The sequence below is a fragment of the Octopus sinensis genome, linkage group LG1, assembly GCF_006345805.1.
Source record: "Octopus sinensis linkage group LG1, ASM634580v1, whole genome shotgun sequence".
NCBI lineage: Eukaryota > Metazoa > Mollusca > Cephalopoda > Octopoda > Octopodidae > Octopus > Octopus sinensis.
The window spans coordinates 160,984,923-161,008,592 of NC_042997.1; the positions used below are offsets into that span (position 1 = coordinate 160,984,923).

A 23,670-nucleotide genomic window follows, 5' to 3' on the forward strand; every position below is an offset into this window, starting at 1 on the left:
GTATATTTTTATTAATATTCATATTTACGAGAAGTATTTTTCCGCATATTTTGACAAAAAAAAATTCTGAAAAATAAATTTTACAAAACTTTTTGAAATTTTTTTTCAGAATCATAATCCCCATATTTTCCCGCATATTTAAAAAAAAAAAATTCTGAAAAGTTAAAAATGAAGAATTTGGCGGTGGGAGTCGTAATTTCAAAATGCCGATTTTTGCCATTTTTTTTTTTTTCAGATTTGTATTCTCCGAAGCCGAAAACGGGGTTTGTATAGAAAAAAAAATTAAATATAAATACGTGTGTTTTTGTTTTGGTGGGGTGCAAAAGGGAGTCTTGCCCTCTACACTAACACATGTGTCTATGTGTACGTGGGTATATGCTCATGTGCGCATGTTGCTTGCACACGTCTCTCACTCTCTCCCTCTCTCTCTCTCTGTGCATGTGTGCACATATATGTGTGTGAGTGTTTATGGTTTACATTTTGTGCGAGTGTGTGTGTACTTATGAGCGTGCATTGTGTCTATGCGTTGTGTGTGTCTGTGTGTGTGTGTATTTGTGTGTGTGTATGTGTGTGTGTGTGTGTGTTTGTGTGTGTGTATGTGTGTGTGTGAGAGAGAGAGAGAGAGAGAGAGAGAGAAAACCTTGATGGCAATCTATATACACGAAGATTTGTTAAGCGGACGAAAGGATTTGTAATGTCAACGAAGTAAAGCAAATCACAATTGTACACATCTATAGATACATAGTAAGGTAACTAATCATAAATACCAGTAACAAGGCACACCGGCGTCTATTTATACGAACGTTAATGCATGTGTGTGTTTAATGTGCGTGTGTGGAGGGGGGGCATGCATGTGCGTGTATATGTGAGAGTGTTTTTATGTGTTCTTGTTTTATCAAAAGCAACAAGTCCGACAAAATGCATTTTGTTTCAAGTGGAGGTACAGACACTTTGTTTTTCTTAAAGCATTGACATTGAAACTTCGTACTTTGAGTTCCACGATTCGAAGTGGCTTGACTTTATTTCCTTGCGCTAGTAACTCAGGAGCATTTACACATTCACGTGCCTTCATACTCACACAAATAAACATATGCACACACTCACACATAGAAAGGAAGCTAAGAATCAACTGTCTTAAAGTATATAAAAACCAACGAACATCGAATAAAAGCCTCAACGTACACGAAACAGTTTGCATATCTTCTTGTGTGTCACTGTGAATGTATAATGGATGAAATATATGATTTAAAAAGAAAATATGTATACTAGGTCTTTGCGTACATTTCTGTGTTTGTGCGTGTATGTGCGTATTTGTATCTCTCTCTTTCTTTCTCGTACCCCATCTCTCTCTCTCTTCCCTCTCTCTGTTTTATACGAGATCTTTAATGTGTGTGTCTATCTTCATCTCCTGGTCATTTTTATACTATATTATAAGATTATCTTTTATATGTTTTCTAGCTCTTATGTCGATTATTAACAAAATTAAATAAATAAGTCTTCTCGTATTTTTGTGTCTGCGTATCTCTCTTTTCATGAATAAAGTCTTCTTGATTAAGTTCACATGGGGCAAAATAACAACTACTATAGTTTATTTTGTTATAAACTGATGTTTTTTTTTACCTTGTGCCATTATATTGTTTAATACAAACTTTCTTTCTGTCAAATGAAAATATAAAACTGTAGAACGATGTAGTTAATGGCGGTATTTGTGTATCTTTCTACATAATTGTAGATCTCTGGCTTCATTTTCTGTCTCGTTTCCTTTTGTTATCATTTTCAAAAGTATAACTGGTAATTGCGTTTGCCACTTCTCAAGTTAATTAATTCCAAAGGAAAATAAGTCTTCTTACGTCTGTGAGTTGTGTTCATCAATTTTATGTGTATATGCGGTCTTCTCAATCACGGCTTAAATAGGGAAAACTACGACAGTTGCAGTAGCGACTACTTCAGGTTATTGACTTTCCTATCTTTCTTTGTTATACTTTTTATGTAAACTTTTATGTGAGCAATTAAGTTAATGTAAAACTGCATTGTAACGTTGTTAATAACTGCGCGCACACCTGTATGAGTATTAGAGATTGTGAATGCGCGCGTGATGGATGTACGAATATATGCGCATGTATTTCGGACTGAATCATAACTATGAAATTCCATTACCTGCTGAAAATTGGCATAAAACTGGTTTTGTACCCAGCTTTTATTCGGTGTATGCGCTGTACTACAGACAAGGAATTCAGACAGAATTCTGTGTTTAGTTAATACACACACACAACACACACACACACACACACACACACACACACACACACACACACACACACACACACACACACATACACACACACGCACACACACACACATGTATGTATGTATTCATATGTTCATGCATACATACATACATACATACATACATACATACATACATACATACATACATACATACATACATACATATGACTTCATTTTTTCGGCTAGCCAGTATTGAACAGTTTGCCGAAGGCTAGCAAGCTGACCTCTTCAAGCTACCGTCATACCTCTTCTTGAAAAAGTTTAATAATGTTACTGAAAAAGTGTTGAGTAATTCTGCAGGTTAATGCTAAATTGTTTGTGCGTGTTTCGTTATGCGTGTGTATATGTGTATGGGTGCATGCAAATATGTGTGAATGTGTGAGTACTGGAGTTAGCAGTCTAAACACACAGAGCCCACTCAAGCCATATATATGTATATATATATATATACTCTTTTACTCTTTTACTTGTTTCAGTCATATGACTGCGGCCATGCTGGAGCACCGCCTTTAATCGAGCAACTCGACCCCGGGACTTATTCTTTTGTAAGCCCAGTACTTTATGTCCCCGCTAAATAACGGGGACATAAACACACCAGCATCAGCTGTCAAGCAATGCTAGGGAGACAAACACAGACACACAAACACACACACACACACACACACGCATATATATATACATACATATATACGACGGGCTTCTTTCAGTTTCCGTCTACCAAATCCACTCACAAGACTTTGGTCGGCCCGAGGCTATAGTAGAAGACATTTGCCCAAGGTGCCACGCAGTGGGACTGAACCCGGAACCATGTGGTTGGTAATCAAGCTACTTATCATAAAGCCACTAATCTTTTACCTGCTTCAGTCACCAGACTGCGGAGATGGTGGGGCACCACCTTAAAGAATTTTAGTCAAACGAATCGATCCTATTCCTTACTTTTTATTTAAGACTGATATTTATTCTATTGATACCCATGTGCCGAACCGCTTAGTTGCGGGGACGTAAACACACTAACACTGATTGTCAAACAGTGGTGGGAAACAAACACAGACATAAAGACACAGGCACAAATACACACACACAAAGATACACACACAAAGACATATATACATATTCACACACATACACACACACACACACACACACTCATATATATGTATAATGAAAAATGATTAAATACTACAAAACGTAGACGTAGGACAGACACAGAAGGACCCTAGTTCTTCATCAGTTATCGACCAAAATACTAACACTCAGTTTCATGCCTTTAACGATAAGACTGAGATGGTGTCGCAAAATATATATCGTCTTTGTATCTTTCTTTCTCTCTCTCTCTCTCTCTCTCGTCTTCATATTTCTTTTCTAGCATCCCAACTTCCTCTCTCCTCGTCTTCACACTCGTAATTGTAGACCTTCTCCCTTCCTTCTTTCTCTGTTCTCTTTGTCTCTCTCTCTCTCTGTCTTTCCCGCTCTCACATCCTCCTTTCCTTTTATCTCCTGCCCACGCGTGACCCGTGACTAATTTGGTCAACTCGGAATCATCTGTGTGGACGGCCATGTTTGCGCTTATAAAATAATCTCACGTGCTGTGGCCAGGATTCGAGCCTGTATTACTACGGCCACAACGTGAGGTTCTAACCACTAGACTATCGCGGCCAACAGGTTATATATAAGTAGGCTTAACTTATCTTATTAACTGAAACGGGGTGCATCAATTAATAGATGTTGGTAAAGCAAATCCTCTACAGTAGAGAGACATTACTCAACACAGTCTGCATTCCGAGCGACACATGTGCGTTACAGTTGAACGCATCTCATGAATCCTCTTTGAAATAATTCAGTTTTTCAGTTGTATTCACTTCTTCACAGCCACTTTCACCTCGTCTGTATCATTAAATCATCGTCCCCGAAGACCCTCCCTCATCGAACCAAAGAAGAGAAAGCCGGATAGTATCAAATCCGGACTATAAGGGGGATGGTAACCACTGATATGCTGTTTATCGTTTGCTTGATTTATTGTCAGATATATATAGTCGCACATTGTCATAGTGAATGTGGGTTGTTTTCAGATTCTTCTTTGGGGACTTCTTAATAGCTCCCATAAGCTTTTTGAGGGTGTCAGCCTATCAAAAGCTGTTCACGATATGGCTACTTTCTAGAAAATAAAGGATATAAAAAAATCACTTTAGACCAAAGTTTTTTAGACCATAGCGCATTAGACCGAAATGTTTTAGACGAAAAGTCCAAGGACCGTGTGCGTGTGTGTGCGTGTATTATGCAACACCCTTGAAGCATTTACTCAATACTAAAATGCATCTTTATGCATGACACTTCAATAACAGGATCAAAAGAAATCAAAATTTCGGCATACAAAACTGTAAAAGTTCGAATACTAATACAGTCAATTATATTAAGCCAGTTATGTGGCAATACTTAATTTACAAAGTCCAGCAAATATATGAAGAGCTGACAGCCGTAGAGTTTTAACACAACGATTTCAATTAATTGTAAAATATCTTAATATGGGACTTTTAATCTCTGGCAGTATTCCCCGCCATATTCTATCAATGATTATGTATACCAGCACAAGTTTTCAGATTTGAAGCGGTGGAAAAAATTTCCAAAGACTATTTATATCATAATGAAGTGGAATATCTTTTACGGTATAACCAGTTTAGGAGATTAAGTTTATTGTATGTTGTTCCGTAATCATTTCGAGAAGATTTCAGTGACGCCATCTTTTAAATGTAATGTTTGATACACTTACTGCAGGGAGCATGGAAACAAAACCAAGTAGAAATTATGCCTTGAGAAAAACGTAATAATTAGTCAATGTTTAATAATATTTTCCTTCTTTTGGCAAGATAACAATTCTCGGTATGTTTCCACGTGATAACAATCTTCACTATGTTTCAGCATTTGTTTTTCGCATTGGGAAATTAAAATGAAACATGATGTAATTGACTTACACAATAAACAATGCAGCTCATTACAAATGTGAAACAACTGCAACGATAGATTACCTCTTCACTGCACTACTTGCCGTTTAGTGCTTAGTTACTGATGTTATAGATATAAATAAATCTCATATATGTGTATTCTACACTAATAGCATGAATATACATTAATTTCTTGGTTTAATTTCGCTTGCATCTTATTATCTTTCCAGCTTTATTAAAACATTGGAATCTGTCTGTTGCACAAGTTCTTGCCCTTAGGCAAATGTGTTTATTTCTGTTTCGTTTGCTAGATGAAATAAAATCATACATGTTTCTATTTATCTTTCTCTCTCTCTCTCTCCTCTCTCTCTAGCTGTCTCTCGCTATAAACCTCTCTGCCTCACTCTTTCACTCTTTATTTCACCCATATATATATATATATATATATATATATATATATATATATAATATATATATATATATATATATATACACATGCATACATAAATATATAGATATAGATAAATAGATAGACAGACAAACAGACAGGTAGATAGATAGATATTGTGGCCTTCGTTAACTTTATAGCCAAGGAAATAAAACATGATGTTAATTTAATTTATAATAACTCAATAAAAACCAATCAAAATGAAAGGTTAGTACATAACTTGAAGGTTCTTCTTTAGCTAATATCATGGCTCCCACCAAATTAGCTTTTCGTAGGCCCCACTATATATATATATATATTTGTGTGTGTGTGTGTGTTTGTGTGTGTGTGGGTGTGTATGTGTGTTTGTGTGTGTGTGTTTGTGTGCGTGTATGTGTGTGTGTGTGTATGTATATATCTTACTATAATTGGCCTTATGTCTGTCCGTGACCGTTTCACGGCCAAACGACTGGTTACACTTGCACAAATCTTCGTAGTCTTACTAAGGACGTGTCGAGAATGGTTTATATCTTGTTTAAAAACTTTTATTGGAAAGAGTTGCTACACTGCTTCGTTTCGTACGAAACTAAGGAAGCTATTTCCGTATACATAAATAAAAAAATACATAAATAATAATAAAGTATAAGGTAAACGGCCTCAGTAACAAGACAGAAACAAAAACCTAAATGGTATTAATGAAAGTTCAAACAGTACTTTCAATTCTTATCTCATTATTATCTTTACAACGGTTCTGGGCGTTGATGGGGTGTGCGACACACTAAGTCACTGAGAGACGTACAGGGACACACAGGGAGACACAGACAAAAAGAGAAAGACAGAGACAGAAAAAACACAGATACACAGAAACGGAGAGAAAGAACACTGTGAGTGTGTGTGCATGCGTTTTCTTTTGCATTGATGGTGTGTGCGAAACAAAAATTGTGTGACAGTGAGAGAAAGGAGAGAGAGAGAGAAAGAAAGAGAGAGAGAGAGAAAGCACTGACAGACAAAGAGAAAAAAATACAGTGTGTGTGTGTGTGCGTGTGCGTTTCTTTTAACCACATCAACACACTTCCTCTACAACGATGTCAATTTCGTACAGCACCCAAGACAAAAAATAAATAAATAAAAACAATAATGTTAATGGCCACATGATTAACAACTTCCCAGGAGAAAGTCAACAATATTTAAGTTTGGACGCTATATTCGATGGAAATTATCACCTGTATCCACAGGATTTCCTCAACACCTTGAATACATCGGGACTACCTATGCATAGGATCTCACTGAAAAAGTATTGTCCTATAATGCTGCTGTGAAGGCGCATGGCTCAGTGGTTATTTTAACTGTAGCTGCAATATTTTAAGTATAAATATATCTGTCCTGTACTTTTCCAGGTTTAATAACTTAAGAATATTAACCTCCATGTGTCCGCATTTTCCATTGTAATCCACATTTTTTAGGCAATGCAATTAAACTAATAGATAAAAAAGATAAATAGATAAAAACTAATGATTAAAAAAGTTTTCATTTTATTTTATACTTTTCTTGAATAATTTTTCAATTATTTTTCATGTTTGATGATTGAATGAAAATAAGAATATTAATCTAAATAAATAACAAATAAATAGTAAGAGCACATTAGTTACACTGGCTCATGATAAAATCGAAAACTGTAACTAAGATTAGAAAATGAGCGAATGCATTCACACTGCGGCACGTGGAGCCATGCTCCCATGGTAGGTAACTTACCAGCACTGTAGAGAAAATTATTAGAATAAATTAATAGAAATAGATTTACGCTACAAAAGTGGTGCGGCTCTTCCTCGCTCTTTGTCTCTACATTTGTGGCGAGGATATGATGTTATTTCTAGCATTTGAAGTATCTCCAAAAAGGCTTTACCCCCATAGCAGCAGAAAAAAAGAGAAAGAGAAAGAAATCTTACTGTGATGCAACAAATATAACTGTATACTAAAAAAATAAAAATCAATGGATTAAGCGCCACATACTTTTTTTGTCACTTCATACCTTACGTTCTACAAAATTTAATGCATAAAATAGCATTTTTAGACACCTCGCGTTTTGATTTATCATTTGAGCGTAAATCTCTATATATAAATCTGTAGTTGTGTGAGTGTCTGTCCCCTTCGATTTAGATTCCTAACTACTCTCACATTTTGCGGTGCAGTTTAACCAAATTCGGGTATCTTATAGTCGTGATTCATATCGAGCCCGTCTGAGTATTAGCGCGCATCTACGATGAGTCTACGATTTTAAAAATAATTTAACATCATTTTTTATTCCATTTTAATGCATAATTTTTCGTGTCGATGGCCGCGGAGTTGGCGTCCACGCTCACACCTGCACCTGTGGGAAAGGGAGTGTAAGGAAATCAACGTCGTAATGCGTTGTCAAGGAGACCAGCGTTCTTTTAGAACAACGACTTCATGGCTTGAAGACACCAAAACAGAAATGGCTAAGAAAGCTATTATATAAGGGAAGTAACTCTCTAAAAATGTCTACGATGAGTCAACGATTTAAAAAAAAATTACCATCATTTTTTATTCCATTTTTAATGCATTTTTTTGCTATAACTCTCTAAAAATGCTTATATAGTTATTTCCCTTACAAACCCGAGCAACGCCGGACGATACTGCTAGTGAAATATAGATTGCTTTTAAATTAGGAAAGTTTTTTGAAGCCAAAGTCGATTAGAGGTGTCCCTTACTTTTTTCGGCACCTTTGGCTTCACAAATTCTTTGTGTTAAAAATTCTATTGATAATAGTGAGGTTTTTGTTCCATCATTCAAGCTTAAATGAAAATGAAACATAGTTTGCTTTTAAAATAAGAGAGTTAGAGTTACTTTGATTCAAAGTCGATATTTCGCTTTACTATCCCCTTTTGTACCTCGCATATTTTAACGTAACTTTTTCCCCCGGTACCAAATTTTATGCTAAAATGTAGCTTGGGAGGTGACTATTATAGAACTGATAACAGTTTTAAATTTGTTTGAAAAATAAGTCAATGACAAAGCTTTGAAGAAGCTGCCAGTGAGTAAATGTTGGCCTTGAGAATATTATTCAACCACTACCGTGGTTGAATGATATGTGTGTGTGTGTATTAAAGAAAATGAGACAACACAGCCAAAACTATGTGGTATTTCCAGGATATTTATAAAGAGAAAGTTAATCTTACAGCTGTTTCTGGGATGCTGAGGATATCCCTTCATCAGAGACGATGTGAGATGGTTAAACAGAGGGAAATATTAAAGTTCAGTATTAGGAGTTAATAATGAATATATAGGGAAATAGGAGAATGAATGTAGAAATAAAAATGTATAAAGATGTTATAGTTGCAGTTCCATAAACGATATATGTATGTATATATATATATATATATATATATAATATTAATTCGAGACAAAACCACTATTTTGCAAAACAAACAAGGAAAGACTTAATCAATACATAAAAATTTTTAATATAAAGAAATAAACCGCCACTACAATCGTTTCATGTCTTCAATGACATTCGTCAGGTGGATTTTCGATCTCCTAATCTGTTTTAATTTAAAACAGATTAGGAGATCGAAAATCCACCTGACGAATGTCATTGAAGACATGAAACGATTGTAGTGGCGGTTTATTTCTTTATATTAAAAATGTTTATGTATTGATTAAGTCTTTCCTTGTTTGTTTTGCAAAATAGTGGTTTTGTCTCGAATTAATATTATATAATATTTTACTATAAAATTGGATTTAATCCTAAATCTGATTTTTTCCCTGTAAATTTGGATTTATTCCCTAATATTTATTATATATATATACGTGTGCAGTGCGCGTACACACATGCACACTCACACACGAAGGAAACTGAACCTGCCATGTAATTAATATTGATACTTTTTCCACTGGATATTGTATTTTTTCTATTCTAAAGGGAACTATTAACTACACATAGATTCACGTATATATATTTCACCAGTATCTATGTCAAGTGTGTTTACAACATTTGTTCAAAATATTCGTTTTTCAAAAACCAGTAAAGCAAACCATCGGCTGTCATAATCTAATATTCTTTTTCTTTTTACGTTATCTCTATTCCTAACATCGAATACACTCGATTACTCACGAAAATTTGACAAGTAAACCACAAAACTAAGTGGAAATATCCTGAAGGATTAGTTTAAATTTTCTACTTATATGAAATGATAAAGAAATACTGCTGTTTGATATTTGCAAATATAAACGGAAATTGATATATTTCAATCATTTTACCCTGTAGCAATAACATTTATATTAAAGCCATTTTAAGCTAAATATCATTACTTTTATGATAGAAATAATTCTTTCTAGATATAATTAACCAACCAGTTAGATGTTTTCAAAAAATATTTTCATCGCTTGTTCAGTGAAGAGAGGTCAGCGACGATTATACTTTTTAGGGTCTCTCTGAATGGTGTGTGGAAGAGAAGTAGTTATCATCATATGAATTCTTCTCTAGGTGCAATAAGAAAATGATTCACTTGCACGATGTTGTATTACACTGAAGCAATTAAACTATAGATATATCGATTATAGGAAATTTTTGCTATGAAATTGTCTTTCTGTTACAATCAATTTGAACACTTTGAAATTATCTGTTTCCTTGTATTGTATGATACATTCAATAAAATTCTAAAACTCTTGAGAAAAAGAATCATTTTAATTCCATGCATCTTCAAATTGATCTAATTTCCAAATTTAGTTACATATTCTAAAAATCTACTATTTCTCAGCGTTTCAAACAAAAAGCATTATCAGTTTGTGTTGCTATGAATTATTTCTGTTTTATGATTACCAAAAAATAATACAAATTAAACGAAACTAAAGTTTGAATTATCTGAATTATATTTTATCTCAATATAGAAACAGCAGCTGTTATTCATAATGTATGACTTTGAAAAAAACCTGCTATTGATTTACAATCTGTCAAATGTATATATAAATGTATTGTAGAAAAGCTGCGTAATAAAAATGTGATATGTGGACATGCGATATCCACTTACAACATCGCCTTAAACTGAAAACTTGTTTTAAATCAGTACACCTACATAGTAATCCTGTATCAAAAAAATAGACTCTTTGGATGAATGACAAAATAATGCAGTAAGTTATTACGTTAGTTTTTCACACATCTGTATTCAAATACTATCCAACTGAACAGAGTCTTCACATCTTACGGGTTTTGTTGTGAAGATGCAGTATAAATGATCGTTCACTGCTTTTAGTTATAGATTTATCTATTTCATATATTTGTTTTTAGAGATTGATACATTTTATCTATCGCGTGTTTTATCCTGCGTGACCTGTCTTCCGAAAACCGTTAAAAAGTTATTACAGACAATGCACGACTTAGCGTGAAAATCTCAGTAAATACATACGATGAACCGTGCATCGTAATATTAAACTGTCAGTTTGATAATAGGGAAGATAAAATATAATGATATAGAAATATATTTAAATTTGAATTGCCTTATTAAAAAAAAGGGATCTTTACCTTTTGACCTACAGATTAAAAAAAATAATTTTTTGTAACTAAACACTTTCAAACTTCCGACACTAGTAGAATGTGTCATATAAAACATATTTTATTCTTAGCATTTTTGAGAAAAACTAATTCGTTAAAGTTCTCATATTTCGGTAATTTCAACCAATCAATGACGTGTATTCAGCTGAATAAAATTACTGCCGTTGTTTGTCAACAAGAACTTCCGGTGGTGTATTTTTCGTTTGTCACTGTTATTTATGACATCGTTCGTGCGGTTGTACTGGTTTTAAGGTTTTAGGGTTATGGTTAGGGTTTTAGGTTTAGGATTAGGGTTTTAGGTTTAGGGGTAGGGTTTTAGGGTTAGGGGTAGGGGTAGGTTTTTAGGGTTAGGTTTAGGGTTGTCATAAATAACAGTGACAAACTAAATATACACCACCGGAAGTTCTTGTTGACAAACAACAGCGGTACTTTTATTCAGCTGAATACACGTCATTGGTTGGTTGAAATTCGAAATAGGACAACTTTAACGTGAAATAACTTCGTAAATATAAGTTTTTCTCAAAAATACTAAGAGTCAAAGATGTTTTATATGACACATTCTACCAGTGTCCGAGGTCTGGAAGTGTTTAGTTACAAACAAATAATATTTTTAATCTGTAGGCCAAAAGGTAAAGATCCAAAAAACGTATTCTCTAGATATATGTTTCTAAGAATCTTTTCTTTCAATGGATTTCACTTTTCAATAAAAAATAACAGCATTTCATGAAGTTTTTTTTAATGTTATTGGTTTTAGCAAGATATTTCTTAGATTGAAATTTCTAATAATTACTATTTACAGACATTTTCAAGAGACTTTTCTTATTAGTACACATCTTTCACTCGATGTACAGTTTTGTTAAAATTAATGAAACAAACACTTTAAACTGAAAGCAGAGGCAAAAAGGGAGCATCAGAATGCATTCAGATAAGGTCGTATAAATTGTGAATTTCGTATATTTTTTATTGTTTGACATACACATATCTAATAATGAAAACACCTCTAGCATGCCTGCATTATTTTACCAATTGCATTTACCTCACATAGTTTAGATTGATGTCGTTTCTAAAACAACAAATTAACCCTCATAGTTGTACAAAACTAACAAAACTATGTAACATATATTGAATGCAAAGTAACTTCAGACGAATATATATTTTGTTGCTTTTATCATATTTCTTCTTCGTGCTTCTACATACCGAAACCAAAATTAAAAGACTGTTTGCATTGCACTCACATCTAACATGCTTCAGTATTATATAATATACCAGTGAGGCTACATATTTTGAAGGTCATGTATTGCTCAGAAGCCAACTTTTAGCTTCAACGAGCGAAATATTCTTCAATATACCCTACAAATAAATCGTCTACGCATGAAATACAAATGAAAGAAAAATAGCGGTTTTCTTTTCAGCAAGTTCTTTCAGAATATCTGGCGTTGTGCCTGCACCATCTAAGTAACCTTTTTATTTTATGGTGTAAGATTTTATAACTAGCAAATCTAGTTCCATCATTATACAAAGGAAAACATATTTCTGGAGTGTTGTCAAATAATTCTGCTGTAGCAGAGAAAATTGCTGTGAATAAAATATCATGATTATTTTTCTGTAAGTTTCGAAGCCAAAATCGAATATTTGATCTTGTTAATGTTTCATTAAATGCTGACGACGAAGTCATTTGAAAAAAAGGATATATTCTTTCTGTTTTTCGTGTCAAAGAAGATAGTTTTTTGAGAAAAAGAGAGTAGCATGCGTAAAATACAATACTATTTCTGTTTAAAAATTACAGAACAACGATAATCTTTTTTTATAAAAACACTAAAAAGGCATCTCCCGTTGAATCTATTTCGTAATATAATTCTTATTTGTGATTCTGACTTCATTCATTTAATAGTATTTTTGGTGAAGGTATGAATGTTAAAACTTCTCATTTTGAGTTTTAAAAATATTTCATATTTCTTTGTTGTTTCATTTATTTTGGGGGCAAATATCTCGAAAACATCTTTTCGTTTAGACACGAGTTTATGAATGCTAGAAAAAAACTATTAAATTTACTAAAGAGAACAAAAAGAAAGATGCTATCAACCAGTTGTCGCTTTATTATTTTGTTTGAAAATATTAAATGCAGAAAATGAGATAAAATGTTCAATATCTTGTTTCACGAATTTGTTTGTATGCATTCATCATTCAGAGATGCCGCGTACAAAACTCACTGTTAAAAAGACATATTACATTTATTCATCATTTAGATAAACTTTTATTCAGTTATATCCAGATTTGAGGCAAAATAATGGCATATTGTGTTGTAGTAAATCCGTCTGAACTTTAAGTTCGAATCTAGCCGTGGTCAACTCCACGACTGCCGTAGATTGGCTGAATTGCTAAAGCGTTAGATGAGATGCCTAAAAGTATTTGTTTCACTGCTTGGCTTTCCGAAGTTTTGGTTGACAGTCAAAACTCGTTGCCTGGTTTTAGCATCACTGAGATTGGTTGCGTTTATCGAAATTCAGTGTATCGCATGCAATCGAGCAAGGTCGCTGGTTTAAGAATTACTTTCTCCCTTCATCCAGCCGGTATCAGAGTTCTTAGCAAAAAGGGGTCATGAGGTCTACACTTCACTCTCGGATCTATTCATTATACTTTATCGGAGAAAAATAGCATTTCTAAATTACGCTCGATATTTCTAAATCGGTACTGGTGCCCCAGCATGGCCGCGGCCTTCGGGCTAAAACATTTTTAAGGATTTTAGGGATTTACAGTGAGTCTAAGGATTATAAATTACTAAAATCACTCACAACGAAAAGAAAAGCCAATAGCTTTATTATTAATTCTGGTCACTAGAGGTAGGAAAGACTTCGCTGAAATTTGAATAAGCTAAAACTAAATTGAGAGAGAGAGCATTTTCCTGTTGTTATTTAATATTTCTATTCTTGATCTAGTATATAGACTCCTTACAATAACATTTAATAACACAAAAAAAAATTTCTCAAATCATAAACACAAAAGGTCTCTTCCACTAAAGCATTTATACAAATATTGCTTTTACAGAAATATTCATAGACACACCCACATGAGGTCGAATTGGATACAACAATCTTTTTATACAAATGATAGAGAAATGTAGTTTATGTTAAGATCCATGTTTTTGATCACGCTGTTTGGCCATAACAAAGTGAAAGATGTGCAAAGGAGAAGAAATGGACGGAATACAAATATTATAGTACTTGGTCCGTTACTATACTTTTTTATTTTTTATTTTCTGTGTTTTTCAGATGAAGAAAGACATGACTCACCAATAGCACCAATAACTACGACCTCTTTTCTTGTCTCTTAGTCTGGCGAGATGAAAGAGTGAGTTAATTTCAGGCTCGCGACCTGGTTCAGATGGTTGCAAAAACAGAGATATCTACTAAGAAATAATGCAAGCGAGCGGACGATAAATGAAGTCGTCTACTACTACTACTACTACTACTACTACTACTACTACTACACTACTACTACTACTACACACACACACACACACACACACACAGAAACCGAACGCTTTCTTGTTCCATTTTCCAAAACTTATTCACAGAAATTTTGGTCAGTCAGAAGCTGTGGTTAAAAGAAACTTGTTGCGTAGTGGGATTGAACTTCTTAAATGCGTAGTCATGCCTGCTTTCAATTACAAATGCAACAGAAACCAGTAAAACTTTGATATAGCCTACATACTTACTTTGAAGTTTAATTGTAACATATGGCAAAACCTGTTCGCTAGGAATTTGCAAAAAAGACTTACGCAGCTATAGTACAAAAATAGATGAATAGATATGTGTATGTATGTGTATACACATAATACCAACATACATCCATACATACATAATACATACGTAAATATATTCACATTTATATACATATAAACATTCTAACACAAACACACACAAGGATGCACACGCACAAACACACATATATGTATACATGCATACACACACTTATATACTTTTGCCTGAGTAGCGAAAACATGACTTTGTTAATGATCTGTCTGTCTAGCAGAAGTAATATTTTACAGAGATTGTCATGACAGATGAAGAGTAAATAATCTAATGCTGTTAAGTATTTCGTAGCTCATGTTAGATGGTTGGATGAACCTAATTATGTATGAAATCGTGTTACCTTCTAATAACTTTAGACAAATTTCTTGTTCATCGTCGTGTCAACCTTAATCGAGCAGATCTATGAACAATGGCGTTCCGAACGTAGCCATCCGTATTTTATTCTGACAAAGTGTAACAAGGACTACATTTTACAATGTGTCCCTCTGTTTAATACAGTAGCGGTAATTTGAGAAAAAGTTGGCTACTAATAGTAGGTCGAGCGAAGACGTAGATACTCGTTCATGAGCAGAGATGTTGAACAGGATGGTAATTATCGTGGTAGATGGTGTATGACATAAATATGAATGCGCATTTAGAAATGAGAAGTAAACTCACTTAACCAGACAATATGACATACACCTACAGTCTATAAATATAATTGCTAAGCTTAACACAATCCTATTCTCCAGTTTGTCACTCTGGCATATGCCAACCGTGAAACACAGTGAGATAGAAAGACTGAAATAAAATAGCCTGCTAACACGCTTCGTCATTCATTAAAACTCTTTAAATGCAATGTATACATCTTAGCCAGTTTGCACGCACACACACATAAACACATGCAGTAAATACGGCTTGCACTGTGGAACATTCCCTTCATCAGCTTCGCCTAGTTATTACAACAATTAGATAACTTTCTATACATGTCCACCAATGGTGCCAAGGAAGACTGATGCAAACCTAGACATTTTCAGATTTTTTTCATTCAATTCGCAGTGGGCATTTTTTACAATCATCCATGCAATCTACACGAAACCAAGGGATCCGTAACTACCCAATGATTTTGTTTCACTACTCGTTGAGAATGCTTTCATCACTCAGCTTTTCTCTTTTTTAATGTGCTTCAGCAAGAAAAAGTAGAGCATATTTCTGATGAAGCATTCTATTGCTTCGCTCCGCAGATCGAAAAGAAAGTGCTTTTGTTAGGCCAACAGGTTTAAACTTGGGTAGTGCCAAAATACTTGAACGATATGTCGTCACAAAACTATAGACAAACTGTATCATTCCAAGTTAACTGTTTAACAGTGTCTGAGATAGAAGTACATTATACAGAGATTTCGAGAAGAACCGTAACTTAAATTCATCTCAGTAACATAATTCACAATAGTTTTCTATGCTGCCAATTTTATGTTGGCGAAACTAAAATTTGCTTTATATTCGCCCGAGTCTAACTCGTGTACTCCGTACAGCTGCAGTCATCTCTTCCATTCTCAGGTTGAATTATTCCACCCCAATCACTATTATGAGTACTCATGAATCGAACAAGAAGTGGGTCTTAATAATCTCGTAGCATTATGCGAGGGTGTGCTGAAAAGTTCTGGCTTTAAGTGTGTCGCGAAACTTCTATTTGGAGGCTCAACTTCCCGATTTCTTTTACAGAGCTTAGAAAAACTAAAGGACCGCTGCAATAAGTGCGCGAAGCTGAGAGGCCAATATGCTGAATAAAGTCAAAATAGGCTGATCCTCCTGTACTTTCTTTTACCTAAAGACAGGAAATTTTCAGCACACCCTCGTATAGCAGTAGGATTTTATTATGAGTTGTGTTAAGACAATGTGAGATTATTAGTAGCATTCAACATCAAAATTACCGCATAGCATGATGGGAGACCTAGCCACTTCTGCAGGAAATTGGTAGCACATATTTTCACAGAGAGATTGCAAAACGTGTTGAAAGTGAGGCACGAAAGAAAATACGACCAGTAGCTTCGGTGATCGGTGTAAAAAGGAAAAGAGAATAAGTTTCGCCGTGTGTTTATTGTCCTTGTGTTTCTAATCCTTTAGGATATTCCTCCTGGTGTTATACTTTTCGTTTTCTGTCCGACCGTAAGGCCGTATTCTGTTTATTTATTTCAATTTGTTCATATGTCCATATTTCTTCTTGTTTGTTTTCGTCTTAGTCGTTCTTCCATCCTCTAATGGTCTCGCCTTGAGTTACACTGTCTTCATGTTTCTATGTTAACGTTATGTAATGCATTTCTGTATATTTCTTGTTTGCTTGTTCATTTTCGCTCATTTGATCCCTTGTTCGTTGGCTCGCCATTTGCCGGCGACTTCATGCTGCCGGCACCACCAGGAGCCTCAATATTATCGTTGAAGACGTGAGATTACGTTTGACCACCAGGCCGATTACTAATGGGGTTATATATATATATATATATATATATATATATATATATATATGCCTGTTTGTATGTATGTATATATGTATGTATGTATGTATGTATGTATGTATGTGTGTATGTATGTATGTATGTGTGTGTGTGTGTGTATGTATGTATGTATGTATGTATGTATGTATGTATGTATGCATGAATGCATGCATGCATGTATGTATGTATGTATGTATGTATGGATGGATGGATGGATGGATATGTATGCATGTATACGTGAAGACGCATGGCTCAGTGGTTAGAGTGTCGGACTCACAATCATAAAATTGTGAGTTCGATTCCTGCACCGGGGTCTGTGTTACGTTCTTGAGCGAGAACTTATTTCACGTTGCTCCAGTTCACTCAACTATAGAAATAGGTTGCGACGTCACTGGTGCCAAGCTGTATTGGCCTTTGCCTTTCCCTTGGATAACATTGGTGGCGTGAAGAGGAGAGGCTGGTGTGCATGGGCGACTGCCGATCTTCCATAAACAACCTGGCCCGGACTTGTGATTTGGAAGGAAACTTTCTAGGTGTAATCCCATGCAGAATAATAACAAAGGAGGTTCTTTATCCTATATGTGTATATATTTATCATGTGATGTTTGTATGTTTAATTACATATTGTCTTTATTATCGTTCCCAAAAGGATTAAAAGTAAACTTGATCTGAGAAGGATTTGCACTTAAAATGCAGCGAGGCGATACAACACCCCTAAATCAGTGTATATAACGACCGTAATGACACTGCTACACATTCCAAAATGTATATACATATATACATATACATATGTATACAGAACTCAAAAATATATTTTACCAAACTATAAATTAATATGAATTATATTTTATACAACAATGAACTACTAATGACGAATGTAAATTATGAATGCGACTGCACATTGAACGGCTTAAACGTCATTAAATTAGACATAGAAGTAAGGCAACCGCAGTCAACTAACCATGACCTTACCACGATGACTGGTTTCAGTGCACTGCAGCACACGAAACAAAATTAGATAAGAAAACATTGATGAATAACACATCCCAACTGTAGAGAATTTTTAAATAGAAATAAGGTTTAATGACCGACACCAATGCGTAGCACGGCACTACGTTAAAATAAAGGCACAGATAATAACACTGGCTAGAAACAAAAATTAAATCCGACAGACAACGTTCAAATTTGACGATAAAAATTTTATACTCTGGCAGTAACGTTCACGTTACCCTGGACTGCCTCTACAAAGAAGCTGTAACACACCAATATGACCCGATCCTGAAGATGAGTCTACGAAAATTTAGAAGCGTTGATGGTGGATTTAGAAACTTTACCTTTCCAAAATAACTGCCAAAAAAATGTTATAAAAAAGATCAAACTAGAACATTGTTATATTTCTAAAACAACACACGCATACACACTCACACGCATACACACTCACACGCACGCATGCACACACGCACGCACATATACGCATGCACATAGATACATATATTCATGTATCTACATATACAAAAATAAAAGTACGATGCATACACGAAGTTAACATGCAGATGTTTGTATTACATGATAACAGTTACTGTTTCAAATTTAAGAAACTTTCCACGTTCTCTATGCACGATACATACAATATTTGTATCGCTGCTAGAAAATGAAAAGGAGAAAAGTTTCAAATTAAACAAAGTAAAAGCACTACAAATTCTTGGTCCTTTTATGAGAAATATCTTTGTTTTGTTAAAAGAAGAAAGAAAAATACAGCATTTATAAAGGAACATTTGATATATTATCAATATTTTGTACAACCAGATTTATTCTGCTCATGTAGACTATAAACGAAAGGTATTTCATTTGTGATCATTCTGTATTTTCTTCGGAAACAGTGTGTCTAGGACTACATTATCCATTGTGTCTGTTCTGTTTTTAAGAAAAGAGCGTGTGATTTGAAGGAGATTTGGCTAGTATTTCTAGCAAATCGCGCAAGCACGCAACTCAGGTAGTGTATCACCACACTCTTGGTTTAGCTTAACTTCATGCCATTGCCTCATATGACTTATTTTCTTTAGCTTAATGTTTGAAAATAATTTATATAAGGTTTTATGTTCTTGTTAATTGATACTTTCTTTATCAAGATGAATAGTTTCCAGGGTGATATTTCTGAGTATGAACTTTCTGAATACACGTGTACTATCTGCCCTATTATATGGCATACTACTAATTTTTAGATTTCTACTAGATGTCGACTATCTCAGATCTTTTATATTCTTCATATATTATGTTACAGCAGGCTATGAACCACTGTCTGTCAAAAAGGTATTTGATTATAAATATATACTTGGAGCTTCAGGAATGATAACAGGCGACTTTCAAGTGGTATTGTCATGTTCATTTATATATATACATGGCTTTATTTTATGTGTATTTGTGTGGAACTATGTTTATGCATGTATACAATTTCAAATCTGTATTTGTGCATTGATTCGTGGGCGGTAGAGTGACAGGATCAGTTGAGGATAGATGAAAACAATTGTTTCGGTCCCTTACGTGCTGAGTTCAGATTTGTTTTTCGTCCATCCAAGGCCCAAAAGACAAACAAGCAAAAAAAGAAGCAAAGGAGGTACAACGTTTGATTTAATCGAAAACACGCAATCAGCAGTGAAGTTAACGCACAACCACAATTCTCCAATGAAGTGACACAGTTCGGAGTACACTACTGTTACATGAATATAATTTGACTGTAAACACACTATAACACAATCTTATATCTCTGCCAACTAACAAACACACACACACACACACACACACACAACACACACAAACACACACACACACACACACACACACACACATACACACACACGCACACACACATTTAGCTACAAGGAGAAAACTCAGATCGCTTCCCGCACAGAGAAGAATAGAGGACTTCGAAGACAAAGGGGTTGGGTGGTGTATACCTATTTCTTTACTACCCACAAAGGGCTAAACATAGAAGGGTTAAACAAGGACAGAAAAACGGATTAAGTCGATTATATCGATCCCAGTGCGTAACTGGTACTTATTTAATCGACCCCAAAAGGATGAAAGGCAAAGTCGACCTCGGCGGAATTTGAACTCAGAACGTAGCGGCAGACGAGATACCGCTAAGCATGTCACCCAGTGAGCTAACATTTCTACCAGCTCGCCGCATTTGGGTGGTGTATACCTATCGCCATTTGGTGTATTACGGTGGATAACACATTTTCATAGAGAAACTATCGTAAAACTATAATTTGTTTTTGTTAGCAAGTTCATTAACCTGCTTCGATAGCAATTTTAAGCTGATGAGAAGAGGGTGATGACTAGAAGTTGTAGGAAATTATTCCAGATAAGGGCACACATTGTTGGATCCGAAAATGTGGCCTATGTTCTAGAGTTAAGAGAAAAGTGTACATATTGTTGGGATAGGCGAAGGAGGAGCATATTGTAAAACTAGCGTAGAGCGCTGAATTCCATATCACCACCTCTGAGTATACATGATATCTAAAAATGTGGTATACGAAAAATGAAAAAAAAAAAGAAAACAGAAGTAGCTAGCTAGTAGAAAATAAAAGCCCAAGATAAAGAGACGTCCCAAAAATGATTTCAAAAACCCAAGGAAAAATAATATGGCAAAATATGGAATGAGTTGTGATGACAACGTGGTTTAATCATTCGGTATATATATACACATATATGCCTCTGTGTGTGTGTGTACATATGTATATATCTATATATGCGTATACGTAGATATGGAACAATAAGAATGAGTACTCAGCAAAGCATCGGTGGATAGAGATTCTTTGTTTGTCTATTAAGGCTACCATTGGTTTCATGCTTAGGAATACTTCATCAGTTATCAATACTATCACATGGAACATTGGTGTTCGTCTCCATTCTGGACTGGAGACAAACACTGATGCTTGATGCGATAGGCATCATAGTTGTTGAGGTAATCCCTAGCATGACACCGATGGTAGCCTTAACACACAAATGTATATATGTATGTATATATATATGTGTGTGTGTGTGTGTGTGTGTATACGTATGTATGTATATATAGAGAGAAAAGGAGGGGAGAGAGAAAGAGGAGGAGAGACAGAAAGAGAGTGATAGACACAGAGTGAGGGAGGAAGAGAGAGACAGAGAAGAGAGTTGATTATGGATTCGCGTTGCTCTGATTTGCAACGAAGCGAAAATCTGATCCATTCTGTTGAAGAGTATGGAATAACACTTACTTAAAGCAGACTCTGCTTAAGTTTCTTCTTGGAGTTTTCTCTAAAACCAAGAAATTCCGAGTAGCCATTCTTTTAGACTCAGCATCAAGTGTTTTATATATATATATACGTATATATATATATATATATATATAATATATATATATATATATGCACACATACATGACTATATATAAATTCATGCATACACACACACGCACACGCACGCACATACACACACGCACACACGCACACAAACACACACACAAATACATGCACACACACACATATATAGGAGCAGGTGCTGCTATGAGGTAAGAAGCTGGCTTCCAGGCTGCATGTTTTCGGGTTCACTTTAGGCAACAGTCTTCTACTATAGCCTCTGGCCGACCAAGGCCTTGTGAATGGATTTGGTAGACAGAAATTGAAAGAAGCCCGTTGTATATATATATACATACATACATACATATAGGCAAATGGCGGTGCCCCAGCATGGCCACAGCTCAAGAGCTGAAACTGGAAAACATAAACATAATACATACATATATATATTATATATATATATATATAATATATATATATATATTATATACATATATATTACCCACAAGGAGCTAAACATAGAGGGGACAAACAAGGACAGACAAACGGATTAAGTCGATTACATCGACCCCAGTGCGTAACTGGTACTTAATTTATCGACCCCGAAAGGATGAAAGGCAAAGTCGACCTCGGCGGAATTTGAATCCAGAACGTAACGGCAGACGAAATACAGCTACGCATTTCGCCCGGCGTGCTAACATATATATATATGTGTGTGTGTGTGTGTGTGTGGAGCTGGTATGTGTGCGTGTGCGCGAGCGTAAATACACGCTCATACACACACACGTACACGCATATATGTATACACACACACACACATATATGTATGTATGTATGTATGTATATATATATATATTATATATATATATATATATATATATATACAGAGAGAGGCAGAGGTAGGAAGAGAGAGTAGGAGAAAGATAGATAGATAAATAGATAGATAGATAGATAGATAGATACATACATACATACATACATACATACATACATACATGCATACATACATACATACATACATACATAGAGAGAGAGAGAGTGTGAGGTAGGATAATTGCCAGAGTTACAACAGAGCGTATGTTTTAACTTAATAAATATTTTAAGGAGTCACATCCACATGCCGTTAGTCATGTTTTTTAGTATTGTATTGCTGTATTAATAAACGTTAAGAGCATCTTGACGATCTGTCAGAGAATAATGCAACCGTTTTAATATTTTCGCTGATTTGTTCGGAGGGGTAGTAAACACAAGGAACCGCAGAAATTTTCAAACGCTGGATGGAAATACGCGATTTACATCCTTGACTGTTTCACTATATGCCGACAACGTAGCGTATGTAGCTTAGGTGGTATTAAAAGCCACAAGAAGGCATTGTGCTTATAGTGAAAGTACTACTACTACTACTACTATTGATTGTGAGAGCACTGCATGCCTATTTCTTTACTACCCACAAGGGGCTAAACACGGAGGGGACAAACAAGGACAGACAAACAGATTAAGTCGATTACATCGACCCCAGTACGTAACTGGTATTTATTTAATCGACCCCGAAAGGATGAAAGGCAAAGTCAACCTCGGCGAAATTTGAACTCAGAAAGTAACGGCAGGCGAAATACGGCTACGCATTTCGCCCGGCGTGCTAATGTTTCTTCCAGCTCGCCGCCAGCTCGCAGTGCCTGCCATCAAAGCGACACTGGGGTAAAATATACGAAGTCCAGTATACCCATCATGACTACCCGTCTGATAAGGGTACACCAGACACGTATCACAACCATATGTGCACTACATGGTGATCTCATTACAAGATAAACAGCGCATGACCTTTCAAG

General features: G+C 35.1%; 1 protein-coding gene across 1 annotated transcript in view; it reads left to right on the top strand.

Moving 5' to 3' along the window:
• LOC118764874 overlaps positions 1-14,593 on the top strand; it is a 70,083-nt gene extending 55,490 nt beyond the window's left edge. Inside the window, exon 3 of the mRNA XM_036506034.1 lies at positions 14,494-14,593. Coding sequence (XP_036361927.1) covers positions 14,494-14,555 — 62 coding nt within the window. The 3' untranslated portion in view covers positions 14,556-14,593. The remainder of the gene's footprint in view (positions 1-14,493) is intronic.
• Positions 14,594-23,670: the final 9,077 nt, after the last annotated feature.